General features: G+C 39.1%; 1 protein-coding gene and 1 pseudogene across 3 annotated transcripts in view; one reads left to right on the top strand and one right to left on the bottom strand.

The window, feature by feature from the left end:
• KCNIP4 (potassium voltage-gated channel interacting protein 4) overlaps window positions 1–21,309 on the bottom strand; it is a 404,299-nt gene that overhangs the window by 98,794 nt on the left and 284,196 nt on the right. Inside the window, exon 2 of one of the 3 annotated variants that reach the window (XM_054729845.1) lies at window positions 166–267. The exons of the other annotated variants lie outside the window; for them this stretch is intronic. Coding sequence (XP_054585820.1) covers window positions 166–267 — 102 coding nt within the window. The remainder of the gene's footprint in view (window positions 1–165; window positions 268–21,309) is intronic. 3 annotated transcript variants of the gene reach the window in all.
• Window positions 12,454–13,073, top strand: LOC129151025 (high mobility group protein B1-like; annotated as a pseudogene).

The following is a 21,309-nucleotide window of genomic DNA, read 5'->3' as shown; positions in this document are numbered from 1 at the left end:
ACAAAAGTTCCCCTGGGTATTTAGGTAAACACGTGCACATCGATAGAGTTGGTCTTGCGGAATAAAATGTATTGATTCTCTTTAGAAGTAGAGAACTGCAATGCATGCAGACCTAAACAAACAACGCAAACATTTTTGGGGAAACAAAGGAACAAACAAACTTGCTTTGAACAGCAGGAGACGATGTTTTGGCAGCTGAACAGGGCAAGAGCTTCATGAGCCGCTCTTTGATGCTGCGCTTGGTGCTGTTCTGAGCGTAGAGGAAACCTAGAAGATACCGACAGGTTCCGTTAACTCTGTCTTCCAAGGGAAACTAGGGCGGGCTGCATGGTTATCAGAGGAAGCCAGCAGGCAGGACCTATACTCAGCCAGCAGCTCAGGCAATCACAGGCAGTAGGTTGGGACTCCAGGAGGGGAAAAAAAAATTCTTTCCCCTTTCTGTTATTCTTATGTTTTAGGTTTTAATTTCCAAACCTTTTCCTTATGTTACATTAAACATAATGATTAGCAAGTGAAAACAGAATCATGCAAGCATATCTTCTGAGCGACAAGAATTTGGTGGCTTCTTTTTGACCTTAGATCGGAAATAACGCCAGTATCATTGAAAGAGTTAACTGGATTGAAATTTCAATATTCAAACCAGCATTAAGGGCCCCATGGCAGTTTTCTGTTCTCATTGCTCCTCATCTCTGATTACCAAGGAGAGAGATGCTTTGCATAAATCATTCACACTGCAATCACCTGTTAGTACCTTTGCCTTCCCTGAAAGTGAGAGAATAGATGTCCTTGATATGCAGCGTCATTAGCATAAGATGACAAGCCCAGAGGGAGACAGTCCTTTCATGTTGACATTACTGGATGGAATTATTCAAGCAGAGTAACTCCAAAACAAGCAAGGTGTGTCTGAAACTGTTAACGAGGAATAGACGTAGGGTGTCTGTGACTTCAGGAGATAGTTTGGGAGAACTCAAGAAAAATCATGAGTCATCCCGTGGGCAAGGTCCCCAACACTTGACTGTCCAACTCAGATTCAGCTTGTCTACTCTGCATGCCCAGAAGCCTGAATTTTCAGGTGGATAGATATATTACCTCCCCCATATCAGTTTGTAAAGTATTGAATATAAAGTGACAGCAAAAGAAGCTATTTAATTAAGGTTAGAACATCTTTATAATATGGGCCTCGCAAATGTATTGTTTGTTGTTTTTGTACTTTATAATAATTTTGATCTCATACTTATAAGAAGTTCTGACCAAAAGGCTACTACTGATCTCTTTTCCTTTGGGGCTGGTCCCCGCCCCCCACATTAGTGTCTATTGGCTACAAAACCTGATAGATCTCTTGAATGGGGCATGACAAAGAATTAGTAGATACATAAATCAAATCAGATCATACTTCCTTCTTAAAAGCCCTTTAAAGCCTTCATGTTGTCCTTTGGAGAAAAACCTCACTTGCCACCATATACCCTAACCCCCTTCCTCTGAGAGCATTTCTCACCACCCTCCCTAGTGCTCCTAATGGGGCATCCATCAGCCATTGGCCACACCAAGTGTCTGGCCTTTGTTGGCCTCTCTGCTCTTGACACTAATTTGGTGTGAAATGTCTTATTCACTCAATATCCCAGGTGCTGGTTGAGGGTCTGGTACATAGGAGGAGATCAATAAATGTCTGGCAAACGAGTGAATAAATTCACTTTTGATAACAAAAGAAGACCTGATTTCATTTTCTAGATTAGTATCTAGGTAACCTTTTAAACTTGTAAAACAAAGTAAATCTGATTCACATATCACAGATTCTTTTTTTAAAACATTATATATATATATATATATATATATATATATATATATATATATATATTTTTTTTTTTTTTTTTTTCCCCCAGAAAGGAAGGAAGAGAGAGAGAGAGATAGAACATCCACATCTGGGATTGAGCCCATGACCCGGGCATGTGCCCTGACTGGGAATTAAACCATGACCTCCTGGTTCATAGGTTGATGCTCAACCACTGAGCCATCTGCCCGGGCTAACATGGACTCTTTAGTTGGCTTTTTTCTACTACATTTGTGCAGGGCACATCCATCTAAGAGCCACCTCCTTCTTAGGATATTGGGTTTTGCTTTACTCCCCAAGCATGATGCAGCTTCTTCCCTTCAGGTCACTGTAAGCTTCCATCCCACTGTATGGGGAATCTGGTGGGTCCTCCAATTACCAATTTCTAAATGCCAATGCAGACTTTCAAACTCAATTCAAATACACTTGCCTTTGGCAAGCTATCCCTATTGTATCCTGACAACTTGCAGAGGAAAGAGAGACCTCCCCACTCCTCTGCTCTACCTTCTCTATTGTTCCCCAATCATACCCTATTGTTCTGGATATCACACCCTATTGCAGAGTGAACCCTATTCTGACAAAGAATTAGACTGAAGATTCAGCCACGTGCATCAGGAGAGAGCCTTTAGGTTTTTTTTTTTTTGTTTGTTTTTTTTTTTTACTCTTACCCAGCTCCTTTGCTTCAGGTTTGACAATCATCCCTGAGACTGGCACATGGCAGACACTCAAGAAATATTTGCCAGTTGTTTGATTTCCTCCTTTCCCCTCAAATTCTGATACCTGCCAAGCTTACTCTCTCTACAACCACTTCCTGGACCCCCAGGCCTGGCTATGGGGAAGGAGCTTCCTACTTCCCTAGCACTGCTGGGGGTTAAGGTGACACTCCCTGCCAGCACCCCCTGCTGGGTAACTAAAGATGTTCTTCTCTGGAGCATCTTTTGAACTGCTCTTTTTGTGGGGAAGGGAGGGCCCTTAGAATTTAGGGAGAAACCGCCCCCCTATGAAAGGAAGGGGGAAGAAAGGTGGGTGTGCTCCAGAGGGAGCCCTCTGAACTGCCCTGGAGACTACCAGGTAGGCTGCTGTTTTTAATCACAACTTAGAAGTCCCGGATTTTGGTCCCCGTTTTTCTACCTCAAGCTGAGTGACCTTGGACAGGTTATTAAACTTCCTTGGTTCTCTGACTTTTCTTTATAAAACAAAAGGGTCTATTAATAGCAAAGGATCTTTGTTGCCAAAACACAATTTAAAGTCCATTTTAGGAGTACACAGGATGGGAAAAAAGAAGGTTTACTGTTGCTCATATGAAAAATAATACAATAATTAATAAGTAATAATACAAGAATAAGCTGCTTCAAATACTCACAATTATAACCCTATTTTTGCCCCACCCTGTATTTAAATAGAAATTGTATATGGTTACTACCTGATTTTTATAGTTTTTCTCTTCAGTGAGACCCTTAACTCCTGGAAGTCTAGATGTGAACATATATAATTTCCTCTCCCTCTCTCTCTCTGTGCTATCAGATTATTGTGTGTGTTTTTTTAAATTTGTTTGTTTTCCTTAAAGTGTAGTAGTTGAGTGTTCACGCACTGTAGTAAAACAACCTAGATTCAGTTCTCAGCACTTTATTACCTTAGGTAAGGTTATTTAATCTCTCTTAATCTTTCCTCATTAACAAAGTAAATTAGTAATAGTAAAGTTGTAAAATTCTAACTAAAGTTGTTAGAATGAGAGTCTAATGAGATAATATATAAAGCATGTTGGATGACAACTGTTCATAATACACTGTCAATAAGTGGTAGGTAATAGCTTTTTTCAGTTGCGTATATCACATTTCCTCTTACCTCATGCTATGACCTCTAACTGAAGTGTTGCTTTATCTCCATGTGACCTACTTCATCTTTGAGATGTCAGTTCGGTAGTCACTTTCTAAGGAAAACCTTACATGACAGGCCAAACTAGTTTATGAACAGCTCTAATGTATGCTTATAGTTTCCTCTATCTCTCCTTTATCACAAATCTAAATCTCCTTTATCTTTATTATCACAAATATAATTAAAACAATTAATAATACAGTCATGGATTTGACATATGTCTTCCCTACTGCAATGTAAGATTGAAAATTTCTACTTGCAGACTTTAGAGAATTAATGTTACTGGATGTGCTATCCTGCTCTAGGCAACTGTATAATTGGACCAGCTATGTGAGAAAATTGTTTTCAAGCAATGAACAACAAAAAATTCATTCTTGCTTTAATTAATCTTACATTATAGTCAGGAAAGAAAAATAATAAACAAAAATCAATTGCAAAATATAAAGTTGGGTAGGGATGAGGTCTAGAAACTTCTGTTGGTGGATGGGTAGGGAGGTGTGGTGGAGAAGACTTGTAATTTTAAATATTGTGGCCAGGGAAGGTGTCATTGGAGTTATATTTGAGCAAAAATATCTAGTGAGATGAGAAAGCTCATTACCTTATTTTGATTATTAGCAAGCAGTTCAAAGTATTACATATATTAGTGCTAACATATATTTGTGGAATAATTAATGACTCATTTATTAAGTTATTCAATTAACATTTTTGGTGCTTACCATGGACAAAGTAATACCGTAATTATTTGGCTATATAAACTACTGAGTTTAATAATCTATTCACAAATTTATTGCCTTAGAAATTAAAATGACATCAACTCCCTTATCTCTGCATGTAGAAGTTAAACCAGTCTTCTAGTATACTAGCACTTCAAAAATCATGAAATAGAGCAATACAAAAAAAATAAAAAGAATAAAAAGTAAATGTGTCAATTAATAGGCCACTTTAAATTGTGATGGAAATGACTGAAAATTCAGTCATTTTTTTTTCACTGGGAAAGGTTTTATCTTACAAAGTCTGAGCTTACTGAAAACATATCAGCCATCAGTATCTCAGTGGCTCCATATTTCTGACCCTCTGCATCTCAACAGTGGTATTGCAAGGGGTCATTTTTCACTGACTGCTTTTCCTGTTACACACAAAAAATGCTGGCTACATGTCAGTGTTAGGTTTCAGTGGTGGGTGATGGGCTATGAATTATGAATTCAAGAAGTAATGCCGATGGTGATAGACGTGGCAATTTCTCCATAACGAGAATCATGCTTATCTTCCTTCTTTTTGCAGTAGAGCTGATAGCAAAACCAAATATTCTCTGTGGCTTTGCATGAGAATAAAGGCTCTGCTCTGTTATTCACAGCCCTGTTCAGCTTCTATCTTGTGCTTTTGAATTATGGACAATGTTTTGCTTCCTAGACCCTAAGCCTGTGGTGTAGGAAAATGGCTAGTAATGTTTCCATGTCCTTCCACGAATAAACAACTATGATAAAATCATTAGGAGTTTCAATGGCCCTGTGATCCCATCTGCGTCTCCTCTGGATCCCTGACAAGGAAATTCATGAGCAGTGACTTCATGCCTGGCCTGGGAAGTACATTCTTCATTGGTTGCAAATGTGAACTTATTTGCCAGCATGTCTGTTTTTTCAATGGGCTTACAGCTCATAAATATGCAGAGGAATTGAAGTGGAATACTGAAAATACTTAATTAACCCCCAATTAGTCAGGGCAGAGGAATAGATAAGTAAGGAGAATACATAATAGGGTAGTAGACTTTGATGAAAACAGATCAGAGTTCATTTTGTATTTTCAAATTTATTCCTGAAGAAACAGGGTCCCATATAATTTGGAGTTCATACTCTGGGGATAATTCTTGCTGAAAATTGCTGCCACACTATACTGATTGTTATTGGACCCTGCAGTCACCCCTTTAAGAAAGATAGCAGCAGTGTTGGTCACTGGAAACCATGGGAAAATACTTAATTGTGTCACTATGAATTTTGGAGGCAGAACTCTGACCCTTGCTAATGGACCTGTTTCATTTTGCCTGATTATAAAATTACCTCTTCTTATCTATCAATTAATTAAGAAGGAGGAAACCGAAAGGTGCTTGAGTGCTTGAATTTGCTCCAAATGATCTACAAAATCTAAATGCAAATAGAGTAAATTCAACTCTTCTTAGAACTGCCACTTGAAGATGTGTTTGTCATAAGTGCTGATCTGTCTGTCAGCCTCTCAGTCTTGCTCCTTTGTCTTTCTCTCTGTCTCTAGCTCTGTGCACCTCACTCTCTTCCTTAGTCTTTGTCATTTCCTCATCTCTCTGTCTCCCTTGCCCTCTCTCTGCATGCCTCTGTCTGTCTTTGTCCTTCTATGTCTCTGTGTGTCTCTCTCTTTCACCTTTCTCTGTCCTCTATCTTTGGCTGGCTGTCTGTCTCTGCCTCTGACTCAATCAAGGGTGGGTCCCATTTCATCTGCTTTACTTTTGTGTTGATCGCATGCCTCATGAAACATTTAGAGAGAGCCTTAGTCTGCTGAGGACAGGATGGTTATTAGCTGAACAACTGCATGACCAAAAGCCACAGTGCTTTCCAGATCAGGACTAAGTGCTTGCCATTGTCCACGAGATTGCCCCGCTCTATTGGCAGAACTAGCCAGAGAACACAGCAGAAAACGACAGGATAAAAGCATCAGTTTTCTTTGGGAACCTTTAAGAGCCATCATGGAAGCCCAATTTTCTTTTGTTCCTCTGCAAAAATTACCAAAAGTGCTTACTTATATGGTAACTAGAGGCCCAGTGCATGAATTCGTGCACCAGTGGGGTCCCTTGGCCTGGCTGGCAATCAGGGCCAATGAGGGTCCTCTCACCCAGTCCAGATCAGGGCCAATAGGGGCCAGCAGGCTAGGGAGGGACTATGGGAGGGCTCCAGGGCATGTCCAGCTCTCTCGCCCAGTCCAGATTGACCAGACCCCAGCAGCAAGCTGACCTACTGGTCAAAGCACCTGGTCCCTGGTGGTTAGTGTGCATCATAGCGACTGGTCGAGCAGTTGACTGAATGGTCGCCCGATCGGTTGGACACTTAGCATATTACACTTTTATTATATAGGATATCTTTTGTGTGGGACTTGGGAGATTGTCTGGAGGTCCCTATAAGTATGGTGACAAGACCTCCTGGTTTGCCCAAGGAGAGTGCTGGTTTTTGATAGTTGTCCTTACATCCTATGTGTTAGCCCCCTTTTGTGTGTTCAAAAACGTTCTGGTGTAGATGGCAAGTTATATGGTCATGCTATGTTAACAACCAGAGTGGTCTGCTCCTACTGAGGAGCGTACATTCATTTGCTAAATGCCAACTTCATCACACTATAAATAATGTAAATTGTGCAACATCATAAAAATGGTATTTTAAAAATAGCTGTAATTAATAGGAAAGATACAATAGGAAGCCAATGTGTAAGCATTTGTATACAATTCAATATGATTTTAATATTTTTGTGATATTTTTCAGCTTTAATAAAGAAGGACCTCCTAGAATATGTGTCAACCTGGGTGAACATTGAGGGCATTAGGCCAAGTCAAATAAGCCAGTCACTGAAGGATAAATACTGCACGATTCCACTTATACAAGGTATCTAAAATAACCAAAATCCACCCCGGCTGGTGTGGCTCAGTGGTTGAGCATGGACCCATGAACCAAGAGTTCATTGGTTCGATTCCCATTCAGAGTACATGCCCAAGTTTCGGGCTCGATCCCCAGTACAGGGCATGCAGGAGGCAGCTAATAGATGTTTCTATTTCTCTATCCCTATCCTTTCCTCTCTAAAAAAACCAAAAACAGAAACAAAAAACACACCATTAAAAAATGAAATAAGCAAATTTCTAGAAGTAGAGATTAGAATGGTGGTTGCCTGGGGCTGGGCGCAGGGGGAAAGGGGAGATGTTGTTCGCTGGGTATAAATTTTCAGTTTTTCAGGATGAGTAAGTGCTAGAGATCTGCTCTACCATGTGGTGCCTGTAGTTAGCCAAACTGCACTGTGCATTTAAAAATGTGTTGAGAATAGATCTCATGTTAAATATTCTTACCAGCATGAAACAATGTAAGTAATTTGGGGCACACTAATTGCGACATGTAGTGGAAAGACTTGCAGCTTTGTAGTCAGAAAAAAACACACACAAAAAAACAAAAACTGGTTTGAATCTGAGCTCTGCCACTTTCTATGATACTTGGAAAAGTGACCTCACCTCACTGAGCCTCTTTGGCCTCGCCTGGATCACAGCATCACTAATAATGCCAGACCTGGCGGCTCCCAGGGTGGTTAGAAGGTTCAAACGAGGTTACCTATATGCAGCCTTGGCTAGTAATATTCTCTTCCCCTACACAGGAGATGCTGGGAGAAATGTATAAGGCTTGGCACCCAAAGCAAAGAGGAAGATTTCCAAAGTGACAGCAGTACCTTTTATAATAGAGCAGCAATTAAAGCATCCCCCATACCCCAATGTCTATCTTGAGTGTTGCCTCTTTAATAATAATTTTTTATAAATATGAATTAAACCTAAACCCTACTGCACTATTTCTTGGCTACAAACTAACACAAATAACCCATGATATGTAAAATTTAGTTCCCAAAAGACTCATGTTCACTGATCTTTACATATACATATACAGTATATGCTCAAGCAATATAACATCAAATTTTCCTTTGGGGTAAGTAAAAAATCAGAAAGCTAGGTAAATTTGAGTGGAGTTGACTCTTCTGATGACAGAAAACACAAATATAATTTGTGAATTGAGTTTTAAAATGATGTGGGATTATAAAATTCATTTTCTTATCCAATAGAGTGTTCCTTCATTATATTATGAACCTTTCTCCCCCACCCCTCCCCCATCCACATTAATTTTCATATACCTTAGGCTACCCTGTTCATTTTATGATAGACCAGTTACCTGATTTCTGCCCTTTGAAAACATGCTTAAAAGCATTTTTAAAATATTTGTTTTCTTTCATTCTATTCCGCTTCTTTTAGTATCAAAACCCTGTAGAGCCTCATAGTTCATTATAAGCACTTTGGCTTTTACTTAGAGTGAAATAGGGAGAAAATAAAGGACATTTGAGAATAGAAGTGCAGTAATCTAGCTTATGTTTTATTCAAGAAATATTCACGGTGCATTGGCAAAAATGAACCTCATCCCTGCTCCCATGAAACTTAGACTCTAATGGGGAAGATAAATTCAGCAGCAACACAAGAAAGTCTTCTAAACTTCACTTGAACATGATCTTGCCCTAAGGAAAGACGCAGATAAATAATGCTAAAATACAGTGCTCTAGCCACAATCAGAAGATGAACTGTCCATATGGCAAGTGCTTCACAAGCATTGTGTCACTTAACCTTCACAAGAACTCCATGTGGCAGAGAATATTATGATGGACAAGTAACAGGCGAGGAAGTTAAGGGTAGAGAGATGCTTGCAGCTTATAAGTGGCAGTGACAAGACATGATGAGCACATGTCCATCTGTCAAACTCCTGTATGATAGTCTGACATCTATATTACCCTATTATTACACTATAACAGCTCTAATAAATAATTAGACTATGTCACTTATTGGGTGTCCAACTGTGTAACCTTCAGCTACAGAATATGTTTTACTTTGTGCAGTGGTTTTTATTTCTGCCCCTCCACCCCAGTTAGGCTTCTTAAATCATTCTATCTTGAATATGGTACAAAATCTTGGTGACCTGTGCTCCTTTGCTAGAAATGCTGCCTCTAATTCCATTTTCTATAGGACATCCATCAAGTTCTTGGTGGTATTAAAAAATAATGCAATTGAAGAAAAAGCTGCGCTAAGAGATCCAATTTCTTCATCTGAAAAATGGGGGTAATAATATGTGACACTTACTAATCTCAAGGAAGTTAGGAGATGAATGAAGTAATTGTTTCTGCAAAATCCTTCAAATGCTAGAAGAAATAACACATCATCCATTATAACTTCCAATACGAAAAATACTTTCCTACCCTTTGGGGTTATTATATTCAATTCTTATCTTTCAACAATGTATTTATTCTGTAAATTGATTTGTTCATTAATTTACCCAATAAATATTTATTGAGTATATATGAGGTAGACACTGTGTCAGACACTTGGGATGAAAATCAAATAAGATGAGTGATAAAGCTCACATGCTTTCAATTTTGTGAATTCCAATTACTTGGCCCTGGCTGTTCATTCAAATCACTAGTTAGCTTTAAAGATAGCCATGCTGGTCACTCCAGACCAACTGAATTGAGTAAGTCAAATGTGAATCCAAACTCAAGCAACATTGTTCTGTTCTGGGCCAATCCATGTCAGGTAGATTTTCCTAAGAACTGCACCTTACAATTTTGATATTGCAAACTGACCTCTATTTGTTTTTACATAAACACTGGACTGAGTTGAATAGTCTCTCAAAAATCCAAGTTCACAATGAACCTCAGAATTGACTTATCTGGAAATAAGATGCAATTAGTTGGTTCAGATGAAGTCATGCTGGATTAGATGGGCCCTAAGTCCTTGTAAGAGAGAGGACACACACACACACACACACACACACACACACACACACACACACACAGAAGAAGTCCATGTGATGATGGAAGCAGATACTGGAGTGATGCAGCTACAAGCCAAGGAATGCCAGTGATTGCCAGCAACCACCAGAAACCAAGAGACAGGCATAAAACTGATTGTCCCTCAGAACCTGAAGAAGGAGCCATCCATTCTGTCACCCTAATTTCAGGCTCTGGTCTCTTAAACTGTAAGAGAATACATTTCTGTTGTAAGCTATTCAATTTGCCACAACTTATTATAGAAGCCATAGGAAACTAACAGACATCAATTCACAGATTTTCAAGAACATCAGAAAAAGTCAAATTAGACCATGGCTAAATAGTTACCCTCTACTTTATACAGAACATTCTTTTATTTTTTAAATATATTTTTATTGATTTCAGAGAGGAAGGAAGAGGGGGAGAGAGATAGAAACATCAATGATAAGAGAGAATCATTGATTGGCTGCCTCCTGCACGCCCCCTACTGGGGATCGAGCCTGCAACCCAAACATGTGCCCTTGACCGGAATCAAACCTGGGACCTTCTAGCCCATAGTCCAACTCTCTATCCACTGAGCCAAACTAGCGAGGGCAGAACATTCTTTTAATATATAGAGTCGGTGTTGTACTTATGGTAGCTTCTTAATAGACTGGAAGTTTTTTATAAATTGCTACTCAGTATATTCCTCCTGGGCAAATTAGTCACTTTACACTACAACAGAGTGGATTTCTACCCCTGAAGAGTTACCATGTTCTATATTTGGCAGTAAATCTCTATTGAGTCAAAGCATTCACAAATAACAAAACCAGAAGTGAGGATCTTCCCATCTTGGTTTCAAATTAATGATTTAATGACTCCGATATTTATTGAACACCAATAAATTGACTTTTGGTGTTGACTTTTCATATTACTGAGGCTAACAGCCAAATTCCCTACAATGGCCCACAAAACGTGCACAATCCTCCCACCAAAACTTATCTGTCTGTCTTACATTCTACTTACACTTCTCATTCTGTCTTTGTCACCAGCTGGTCTCTGCCTGATATGTCTCCTAAGCAAAGAGAGAGGCCTTAGGAGAAACCAATCTTGATGGCACCTTGATCTTGGACTTCCAGCCTCCAGAACTGTGAGAAAATGGGTTGCGGTTGTCTAAGCCACCCAGCCTTTTGTTATAGTGGCCTAGCAAATGAATACAGCGGATCACAAAATTTATTGCCCAACTTGGATCACCACTGAGGATGAAAAAAGGCACTACTAATAATGACCGGGACAACTGGCATAAACTGTGACTTCCCAGGTACAGTGGGGTCTTTGGTAGTCCTACCCATAGTCCCGTCACTATTGAAGTGAAGTGTACTTAATTTACTTTTATGATTATTGCCTGCTGGTCTGCACCAGATAGTACATTCTTTGAGGGGAAAGCATTTCTGTGTTTTCACTGCTCGATACCCAGTGCCTAAATGTCTGGCACACAGTAGCTTCTCCATAAAAACATGTGGCATAAATAAATGTGAACTGTGGGAGTGGCTCTTTATATAAAGATGTCAGTGTTCACTGGTCTTTATAAAAAAGCAGCTCTCTCAGTGTGACTACTGATTATTTTGCACCTGCTATATGCTAGGCAGAGGATAAGGCATTTTACATACATTATCATTCCTTCTTACAACTCTGCAAGCTGGGTATGAACCTTAATTTACACTCACAGAACTGAAATATCTCAGAGGGTGTAAGGTCACGTCTCCTTTATCCCTCAGCAAGTACCTAAGGATTCAAACTCAGGTCTACATCTCTGTTTGTAAAATTAAGTTAATTGGGGTGACATTGGATAATAAGATTATACAGGCTTCAAGTGTACATTTCTATGATAGATGATCTATATATTGCATTGTGTGCCGACCATCCAAAGTCAGATCATCTTCCGTCATCATCACCATATATTTGACCCCTTTGACCCTTTACTACCCCTCAACCCCCTTCCCTCTGGTAGTCACCATACTGCTTTCTGTGTCTATGAGTTTCTGGTTGCTTGTTTTTGTTGTTTGTCCACTTGTTGCTTTGCATCTCTTAAAGCAGAAAAGATGTTTGCACAGACCTGCAGTACATTGAGCTCCATAGGGACAGCACTGGGCAAGTGTGAGCCGGCTGGGCACTGGGTGACTGTGTGCTTAAGGTAATTAAACACGGGCCAAGGCGCTCCTAAAAAGCCGGGAGGCAAAAGGTCATCCTATGCTTTCTTTGTGCAAACTTGCCGGGAGGAGCACAAGGAGAAGCACCCGGATGCTGCAGTCACCTTCTCGGAGTTGCCTGAGAAGTGCTCAGATGTGGAAGACCATGTCTGCTAAAGAGAATGGAAAAACTGAAGACATGGCAAAGCTGGACTAGGCCCGTTTATGAAAGAGAAATGAAAAATTATATCCCTCCTTAAGGGGAAACAAAAAAGAAATTCAAGGATCCCAATGCACCCAAGAGGCCTCCTTTGGCCTTTTTCTTGTTTTGTTCTGAGCATCGCCCAAACATCACAGGAGAATATCCCAGCCCACCCATGGGTGATGTTGCAAAGAAGCTGGGAGAGATGTAAAATCACAACGCTGGTGACAGCAGCCTATGAAAAGAAGATGCTAAGCTGAAGGAGAAATACAAAAAGGATATTGCTACACACTGAATTAAGGAGAGCTGGTGAGGCCAACAAGGGAGTTGTCAGGGCTGAAAAGCAAGAAAAAGAAGGAAGAGGAGGAAGATAAAGAGGAGGAAGAGGAGGAGGAGGAGGAGGAAAGATGATGAAGAGAATGATGAATAAGTTGGTTCTAGTGCAGTTTTTTTTCTTGTCTATAAAGCATACATCTCCCCTGTATACAACTCACTCCTTTTAAAGAAAAAAAATTGAAATGTAAGGCTGTGTAAGGTTTGTTTGTAAACTGTACATTTTTATTTGTTTGTTTGTTTTTGTATAGTTAACACACTACCAAATATATCTTTTGATAGCCCTGTCCTGGTGGTATTTTTAATAGCCACTAACTTTGCCTGGTACAATATGGGGGTTGTAAATTGGCATGGAAATTTAAAACAGGTTCATGTTGGTGCCCAGCACAAATTAGTTATATATGGGGATGGTATTTTTTTTTTCATCTTCAGTTGTTCTAATGTAGCTTATACAAAATAATTGTTGTTCTATTAAATGAATACCACTCTGTAATTGCAAAAAAAAAAAAGTTGCAGCTGTTTTGTTGACATTCTGAATGCTTCTAAGTAAATACAAATTTTTATTGGAAAAAAGATGTTTGCACATTCTCAGCAGTTAGAAAGGAACATAAATTCAGATTTACGACTCATTAAGTCCATCAAAATGATCAATAGTTACTAGTCACAATATTGTACATGTCGATGTACAAATGATATCCACAGATTATGTCAATGTGAGTTCAGAGTTAGTCAAATTCAATGAAACAGTGTAGGTGGAAAGATCCCTAATGCTTCAATCTTAAATTCTCCATCAGCTCAACAGAGAAATCAAGGACCACAAATCAATGTTCCTAAATGGGTCTGAGTAGCTCTTCCTTCTAATTTGATTTTTAGTAACTAATTTAGACTGACACCCAATGTGAAATATTGTCCTTGAAAACACAATATTTTTTCTGCTGCTTAACATTTTATTTATTAGAAACTGAGCCAGGAAAATCCATTGTTAAACTATATCACAGCTGCTGAGGGACTATGTTCTGAAGAAAAAAATTAATTTCAAGCCAATCAAGTAGACACTCTGTGATATCTTTTTATAAGTAACTAGTATCTTGACCACATCAAAACGTGCCTATGAAAATTCTTTGGAATTACATAAAGTGAAGTCACACTTTGCATGCAAAATTGAAATAGTGCCATGAAAATGGTAAAGTCTCACACTATGAGAAAATGTGCAAGTAGTGTGATCCTCACATTTTTGTCATATTTTTAAAGAAATTCATAACTTCAAAGCTGGCAGACTGACTAAATGGTGGTGACCTGCTTTGGATATTGCTTTAAGATAATCCACTGTCCCTTAAAGCTTGCAACAAAAATTCTGGCCATCCTTGTTAGCCTTATGGAAACCTTAAATTACTTGACATCAACATGAACACATTCTTCAAATAAAACACAACCTTTATAGTTCACACCTACCAGGTTTTATTTGAAACACAGTGGAACTAAAATTTTAATCCTGAAAATCCTAGCATCACTCAATTTAGTTCTACAAATGTCTGTTGATGACATAGACTCATTAAATGATCCTTGATGGGTTCTATTCCCAGGGATCTTCATGCTTTCTTGGAAAGAAGGTGAATTTTTGAGATATAAAAGTGAAAACATGTAGAAAAAGGTCACTTCACTCAGAGGCTAATTCTGTGCCCATCTCTATCAATCAGAACTCCCTCCACTGTATTGGATCTATCAGACTCTCTGGCTCCTCCAGATCATGACATGGGATAGAGGGTTGCTTATTGGTTAAGACTATAGATTCTGAAACCAAAAGCCATGCTTTAGAAATCTGCTATAACTAAACATTGTAAAAGGTGCATTATAAATACAGGCATGCCTTGGGGATATTATGAGTTGGGTTCCAGACCATCACAATAAACTGGGTCGTGATCTTTTTGCAGGTGGTGAGTCTTGCCTTCAATTTGTAAAAAGCACATTGTCCGTGAAGTGCCATAAAATGAAGCATAAAAAACTAGGTCTGCCTGCTCTGTCCTATAAGAATCATTTATCAAGGGAGACACTTAACTCAGGGATGCTTTAGTTTGCCTAAGATCAGATGTCTAAGAACTAATGGAATGTGTCTAGGAAGCTGGTCTGTCTGAACACTAAGGCCACACATACACTATTCATGTTTCATTCATCTCTGTCTCCCAGGATCATGCCTAGCCTAGCATTGACTGTTCAATGCACATTTGTTAAATGAATGAATCGATGTTGGTGGAATTCCAAAGCAGAAAGAGAGGCTCCTTTTATATGAATAAGTTATGACTTTTTCAAGGTTTCTAAAAACGATTAGCATTTCATGGGGACGATCTGAAATGCCAGACCCTAGCAAACCTATCTGTCACTCAAAAAGCTGAGCCTTGAAACCTTGCAGAGCCGGCCCTGACTTGGTGGTCTTCAATGGTAGGCTCTGCTGGTTAGTGGGAGTCGGCAGGGCAGGGGAAAGGGTGGTAGTAGGGACCCCAACATTGTCAACAAACTCTAATAGTCTGAGAAAACAGTACTGATAAAACACACTTAGATCATAATAAGGAACAGGCCAGAGTTATGAAATTGAGATAAGATATCCTTATTGAGAGAAAGCCAATATTGTGCTTTCAGTCTAAAATATCATGGGAAGCCTGTCAAAATGGCTTCCTGGGTAAGGAAAGTTATGGATCCTACCTTACTCTCTGGATGTCTAAAGCCATTACATTGAGCATGACCTCAGGGTTGTGCATGCATAGAATCAAGCGGAACAATTTGTCTGACAAATATTTTTATAGGCAAGATAGATCTGAGGTTCATATACACTTTGGTGGGGTATTTCATTGAACAAATTTGAGCTTCATGCTAATGATGATAAGTAACAAATGCTATTTTTTGTTTGAGTACTTTACAAAGCACTATCTAATTTGATAATCGAAACAGTCCCATGAGATAAGCAGGTGTGGTATTATAGTCCATATTTTATAAATTAGATAATTTATGAAGCTTAGAAATGTATAGCTCAACTGTTGTCTAGCTGAGACTTTATTCCAGGTCTTTCCCTTCATTGTAAAAGGCACATTTTAAATACATGCATAAGGTGGAGATATTATGGGCTGGGTTCAAGACCATCACATTTCTTGCTACTCATCACAAGGTGCTACTCAGACCATCAGCCTCAGCTGGGAGCTTGTTAGAAAGGCAGAATCTTTAGACTCACCCTTGAGCTACTGAATCTGAATTTGCATTTTTTAATATATTTTATTGATTTTTTTACAGAGAGGAAGGGAGAGGGATAGTTAGAAACATTGATGAGAAACATCGATTCAGCTGCCTCCTGCACACCCCCTACTGGGGATGTGCCCACAACCAAAGGTACATGCCCTTGACTGGAATCAAACCCAGGACCCTTGAGTCCGCAGGCTGACGCTCTATCCACTGAGCTAAACTGGCTAGGGCTGAATTTGCATTTTGATAAAATCCTCAGGTAATTTGTATGCACATTACATTGTAGAAAGCTTCTTAGAGACCACAGCTGGACCAGTCACCTGGAAGGCCTCTGCTTTGGGAATCGTATCTCAATTCCCTGTGAATGATAGTAAGTAGAGGGCACTAAGTAAGAATAAGCTGCCAATTCACTAATCTTCTCAAAATATAATCAGATTTAAATGTTGATGGCACCAGTGATATCAGCATAGTATTGGTTAAGACTATAGACTCTGAATCCTGGCTTTCCCATGTCCTGCATGGCTTTGGGAGCACGCCTTAACTCTTTATAAACTTCAGTTCCTCATCTGCAAATGATAAGGATACCAACCACATGAGGTTGCTGTAAAGGTAAAATGAAATGAGGATTCAGAACTGGCATATGGTGAGTATGCAGTAATGCTCACTCTCTTAAGCATGATACTCAATGCAGATAACTAGCTGTCTACTAGTATTTCACCAAGAAAGAAAAGTAAAACTTTTAAAGAGGTTCTCTTGGTTCTTCATTAATTCCAACCTTTGAACACAATCTCTGAGACTCACTTCACATTAACACTGATCTATGGAGTTCTTCCAAGCAGTGCTAGCTCATTGTGGGTTTCCAGTAAATTATCCCAGAACAAACCCTTGCTACATTTTTCTAGACTTACCATCTTGGGTATTAATCATTTTTGTCCACACCCAGATTCTAAAGGCCAACATTTTTGGGAACTCTGGCCCTTCTAGGGTTCGATAAACTTTAAAAAATTATTCTTAAAAGTCACAGAGCTACTGAGAAGAAGTTCAGATAACTTCTCTTCTCTTGAGAAGAGGAGAGAAGAAGATAGAGGAGGGCATGCTGAGGTGTGGGAAGCCACAAGGAAGTTGTGGGTATTGAGTTCCAGGGAAAGGAACCAATCCCAGCAGGGTTAGCGGAAAATAAGCTACTGCGGGGTCCTCAATTCAGTCCCTCGGCCCCATCCTGCTGGTGCATCGGGTTATTTTAAAAAAAGGGATTGAGAATAAATTAACTGGCTGTATTGTCTCTGGTATGTGCAGAGGCAGTATGAAGACTTGATTTTATTCTGAATGAGACAAGGAACATGAACAATGCTTTATTACAATGTGCTAACAAGGATGAGTTATTAGTAGTTAATGTTGTGCTCATTTCTTATATGGAAAGAATTTCTTAGCCTCAGTATATGCGTTGTGCAATTTTAAATAAGATATCATAAGCCACTAGTGTAAAGGTATATGAGGCTAACACCAGTATGCTGCTCTCGATGCAGAATCATTATTCTTTACAGAGCCAGCAAACCCTTAAAAGCAAGGTTGAGGCTAAGGATCTGAAAACACTGCAAACTGTCAAAGGCATACAATGAACTTAACAATGCAAAATGAAATTTAAGTGGAGTATCTTAATTATTCTTCTTGCTTTTCTTACTAAAGAGCAATCCAATATCTTTCTGTTGATCTTTATTTTGCACTGTTTGACATTTTAATTGTCTGCTGGATTTCCACAGGGCAAATATTAACAGAGGCGTTGAGTTTCATGGCTTAGATTTAAAACTGTTCTCCTCAGCCAGGTCCTCCTTCTACACTGCCCAGTGCCTTCCTCTTAACCTAAAAGCTCAGGCTTTAACTAGCCAAACAAAAGGAAGCAACCTTTCTTTCCATTATGAATTTTAAAGATGCAAATAAAAAATTATAGGCCACAGATGTTTTCTAAGTCTCCCAAGATAAAATTTCTATTTTCAAGTGGAAAACAGTTATTTCTTACTAAGAAAAGATACAGAACAATGAAAAAACTCATACCATTTGCAACAGCATGGATGGAGGTGGAGAGTATGCTGAGCGAAATAAGCCAGTCAGAGATAGGTAAGTATCACACAATCTCAGTCATATGTGGAATATAATGAACCAAATAAACTGATCAAAAAGAGACCCAGAAACAAAGAAGCATGAACAGACTATTGAACCTCAGAGGGAAGGCAGGGGAAGGTAGGTGCTAATTCTTTCTTAGCTAACTTTTAAAATATCAGCCTCTGGCATGCAGGGACCTGGAGAGTATCATGCTAAGTGAAATAAGTCAGTCAGAGAAAGACAAGTATCACATGATCGTACTCATATATGGAATCTAAGTAACAAAATAAATTAATGAATGGAGTGGATCCAGAGACAGAAGCATGGAAAAGAGTGTGGAATCTCAGAGGAAAGTCAAGGCAGGGGAGGGTAGGTGGGTGGGTGAGAGGTAATCAACCAAAGACCTTGTATGCATATATGCATAACCCTGGGACACAGACAATAGGGTGCTGAAGGCCTGGGGCAGGTGGGAGGGGGCTGGAGAGGGTCAATGGGGAAAAAGAGGGGACATATGTGATACTTTCAACAATAAAGAATTATAAAATTATACACACACACACACACTATATTATTATGATCTCTATATAAAATATATTAGTAGTAGATAAGCAAAAATTCACCCCCTCTAAACATAAGGACACTGAGACCCCGAGAGATATAAAGCAGCTTATTGGGGTCACTCAATAAGTAGCAGAGCCAAGACTTGAACCCCAGTCATGTATCTCTGGTTTCAGGGCTCTTAATCACTTGTCCAGTGTCCGCCATATCACATAATTAATAACTGATATATATATATATATATATATATATATATATATATATAGGCCCAGTGCATGAATTCGTGCATGGGTAGGGTCCGGCCAGCCTGGCCAGGGGGGAGGGGACATGGGCAGTTGGCCGGCCTGCCTACTGGTTCAACTCCTGGTTGAGGGGACAATTTGCTTATTAGCCTTTTATTATATAGGATATACACTGTGTGGCCAGATTATTATGCATTCAGAGATCATAATAATCTGGCCACTCAGTGTATATCTGCCTCTGTTTCTTTCAATCTTTGAAAATTCATTTCTATCTTCAATCTCATTGAGATTTTATTTTTTGTGTTTTGTCTTTAGGTTGTTTACTTTTTACTGATAAATCACTGTGCTATTATATCATTCTGAGTTTTATTTTGTCCTTTTATTGCCTTAATTTTTGTCGTGTTTCTCATAATTTTTCAGCACATTTCATTGCATTTTTAAAGTTTTATCGCATTCTTTTATACTTTTCAGTTTTTATAGCTTTATATTTTATCACTATTTATCATTTCCATGTTATATTTACTCTTCCTGTCAAGACCAGGCTTTTAGCCACTTAAATTGCTCTCATTTTAATTTAGATTTGGCTTGTTTCTTGTCTTAACTCAATTTTTTATTACCTTTGAAACACTTCTTAAGCTAATTTTGTTTTGTTGACTGTTTTTAAATTTACTTTTAACTCTTAATTTTTAATGGTAGGCAGAGAGAGTGGTCATAAAAGTGGTGCTTGGGAGTAGAAACTCAATCTAAGCAAGGGAACTGGTTCTGGGGCCAGCCTCCCTCTCCTTTTTGTGTCTTTCTTTTTCAAAATAAAAGCCCATGCCTGCTTTTGATCTTGTTGTATCTCCGTTGTCTGGCTCATTGGAGGCACCTAATAAAATTGTTGAAGGGTAATAATGATGATGGATAAGGATTACTAGAGTTACATGAGTCTATTAACAATTTATTATCACCATGTGTTAGACATCCTTCTGAGGACTTTCCATGCAGTAACTAACTTAATCTTCACAACAACGCTATGCAGAAGGCATTACTATCACCCCCTCTAAACATGAAGACACTGAGACTCTGAGAGATATAAAGCAGCTTGTTGGGGTCACTCAATAAGTAGCAGAGCCAAGACTTGAACCCCAGTCATGTATCTCTGGGTTCAGGGCTCTTAATCACTTGTCCAGTGTCCGCCATATCACATAATTAATAACTGATCAATAAGAGGCAGGTACTCTGAGGAAGCGATGCCTTTAAAGAGACCTTTATGAAATCACTACGTGAGACACCACAAAGATACATGGCCTCTCATATATCAATGTAGGCTTCCTACATAAGGAGCCTGTAACTTCATGATCAGCTATTCCTTCAACTGGCGGAGCCTACTTCTTTGAGCAGACTGTGGTCACCCCCTCTCTGCTTCAGGGCAGCCCTTGAAGTCCCGCTCTGTTAAATTATCAATTTTAAATCAAACATAGCAGGTGGTGCCTGGCTCTCCTAGGTGGGCACTTCCCAGTTGGCCAATGATTTATAAAAGCAGTATTTTTTAAAAATTGCATTTACCCAATGGGCTAATTTTCTTCTCAGTTTGAATTCCATCACTCTTTAGCCCAGGGAATAAAAAGTGAATGAACTGAATCCAATAAATATAGAGCTCTCCACATTTCTGTATGTGACATGTTACTCTTCTCCAGTAGAATAACTCTCTGCTCCCAGAGTCAAGCTGTTCATCCAGAGTTGAGATTCAAGAATCCAGAGAAAGTTTTTATATATGCATTTTCAAAAATAGGGTGTTACTGATTTAAAAGCATTGCTTTAAAATGACACAAAACTTAATTTACCCAGCAACGAGTTGTGACAATGTATTGAATTATTGTTATTAAAGGCAATACCTAAGGTTTCTATTGGGGGCAGGTCACATAGACACTCTCTGCCTAGGATGTACCAAGATTTCACACTCCCACAAGGAAGTCAGGAATCCACTATAAACCATATTTTCTGTACAAACAAGTTAGAAAAATAAGCCACTCTCATCAGAAGGGGATAATGTGAACCCTCCCCAAATGCAAGTTCTCAGAAGCCAGACGAGGGTCAAACTTGCAGGCAGGACATACAGATAGCGGTCTCAGGCCTATGTGCTGTTTCCTACCCTATGCCTGAGGGCCTTTGGATGAGAAAGATTCCTGGCTTTTGAGGGGTCTTTGCAATGAATGCTTGACT

This window comes from Eptesicus fuscus, chromosome 2, assembly GCF_027574615.1.
Source record: "Eptesicus fuscus isolate TK198812 chromosome 2, DD_ASM_mEF_20220401, whole genome shotgun sequence".
NCBI classification, from domain to species: domain Eukaryota; kingdom Metazoa; phylum Chordata; class Mammalia; order Chiroptera; family Vespertilionidae; genus Eptesicus; species Eptesicus fuscus.
The sequence above is the reverse complement of the archived record's forward strand: the minus strand, read 5'-3'. Positions and strand labels throughout refer to the sequence as shown.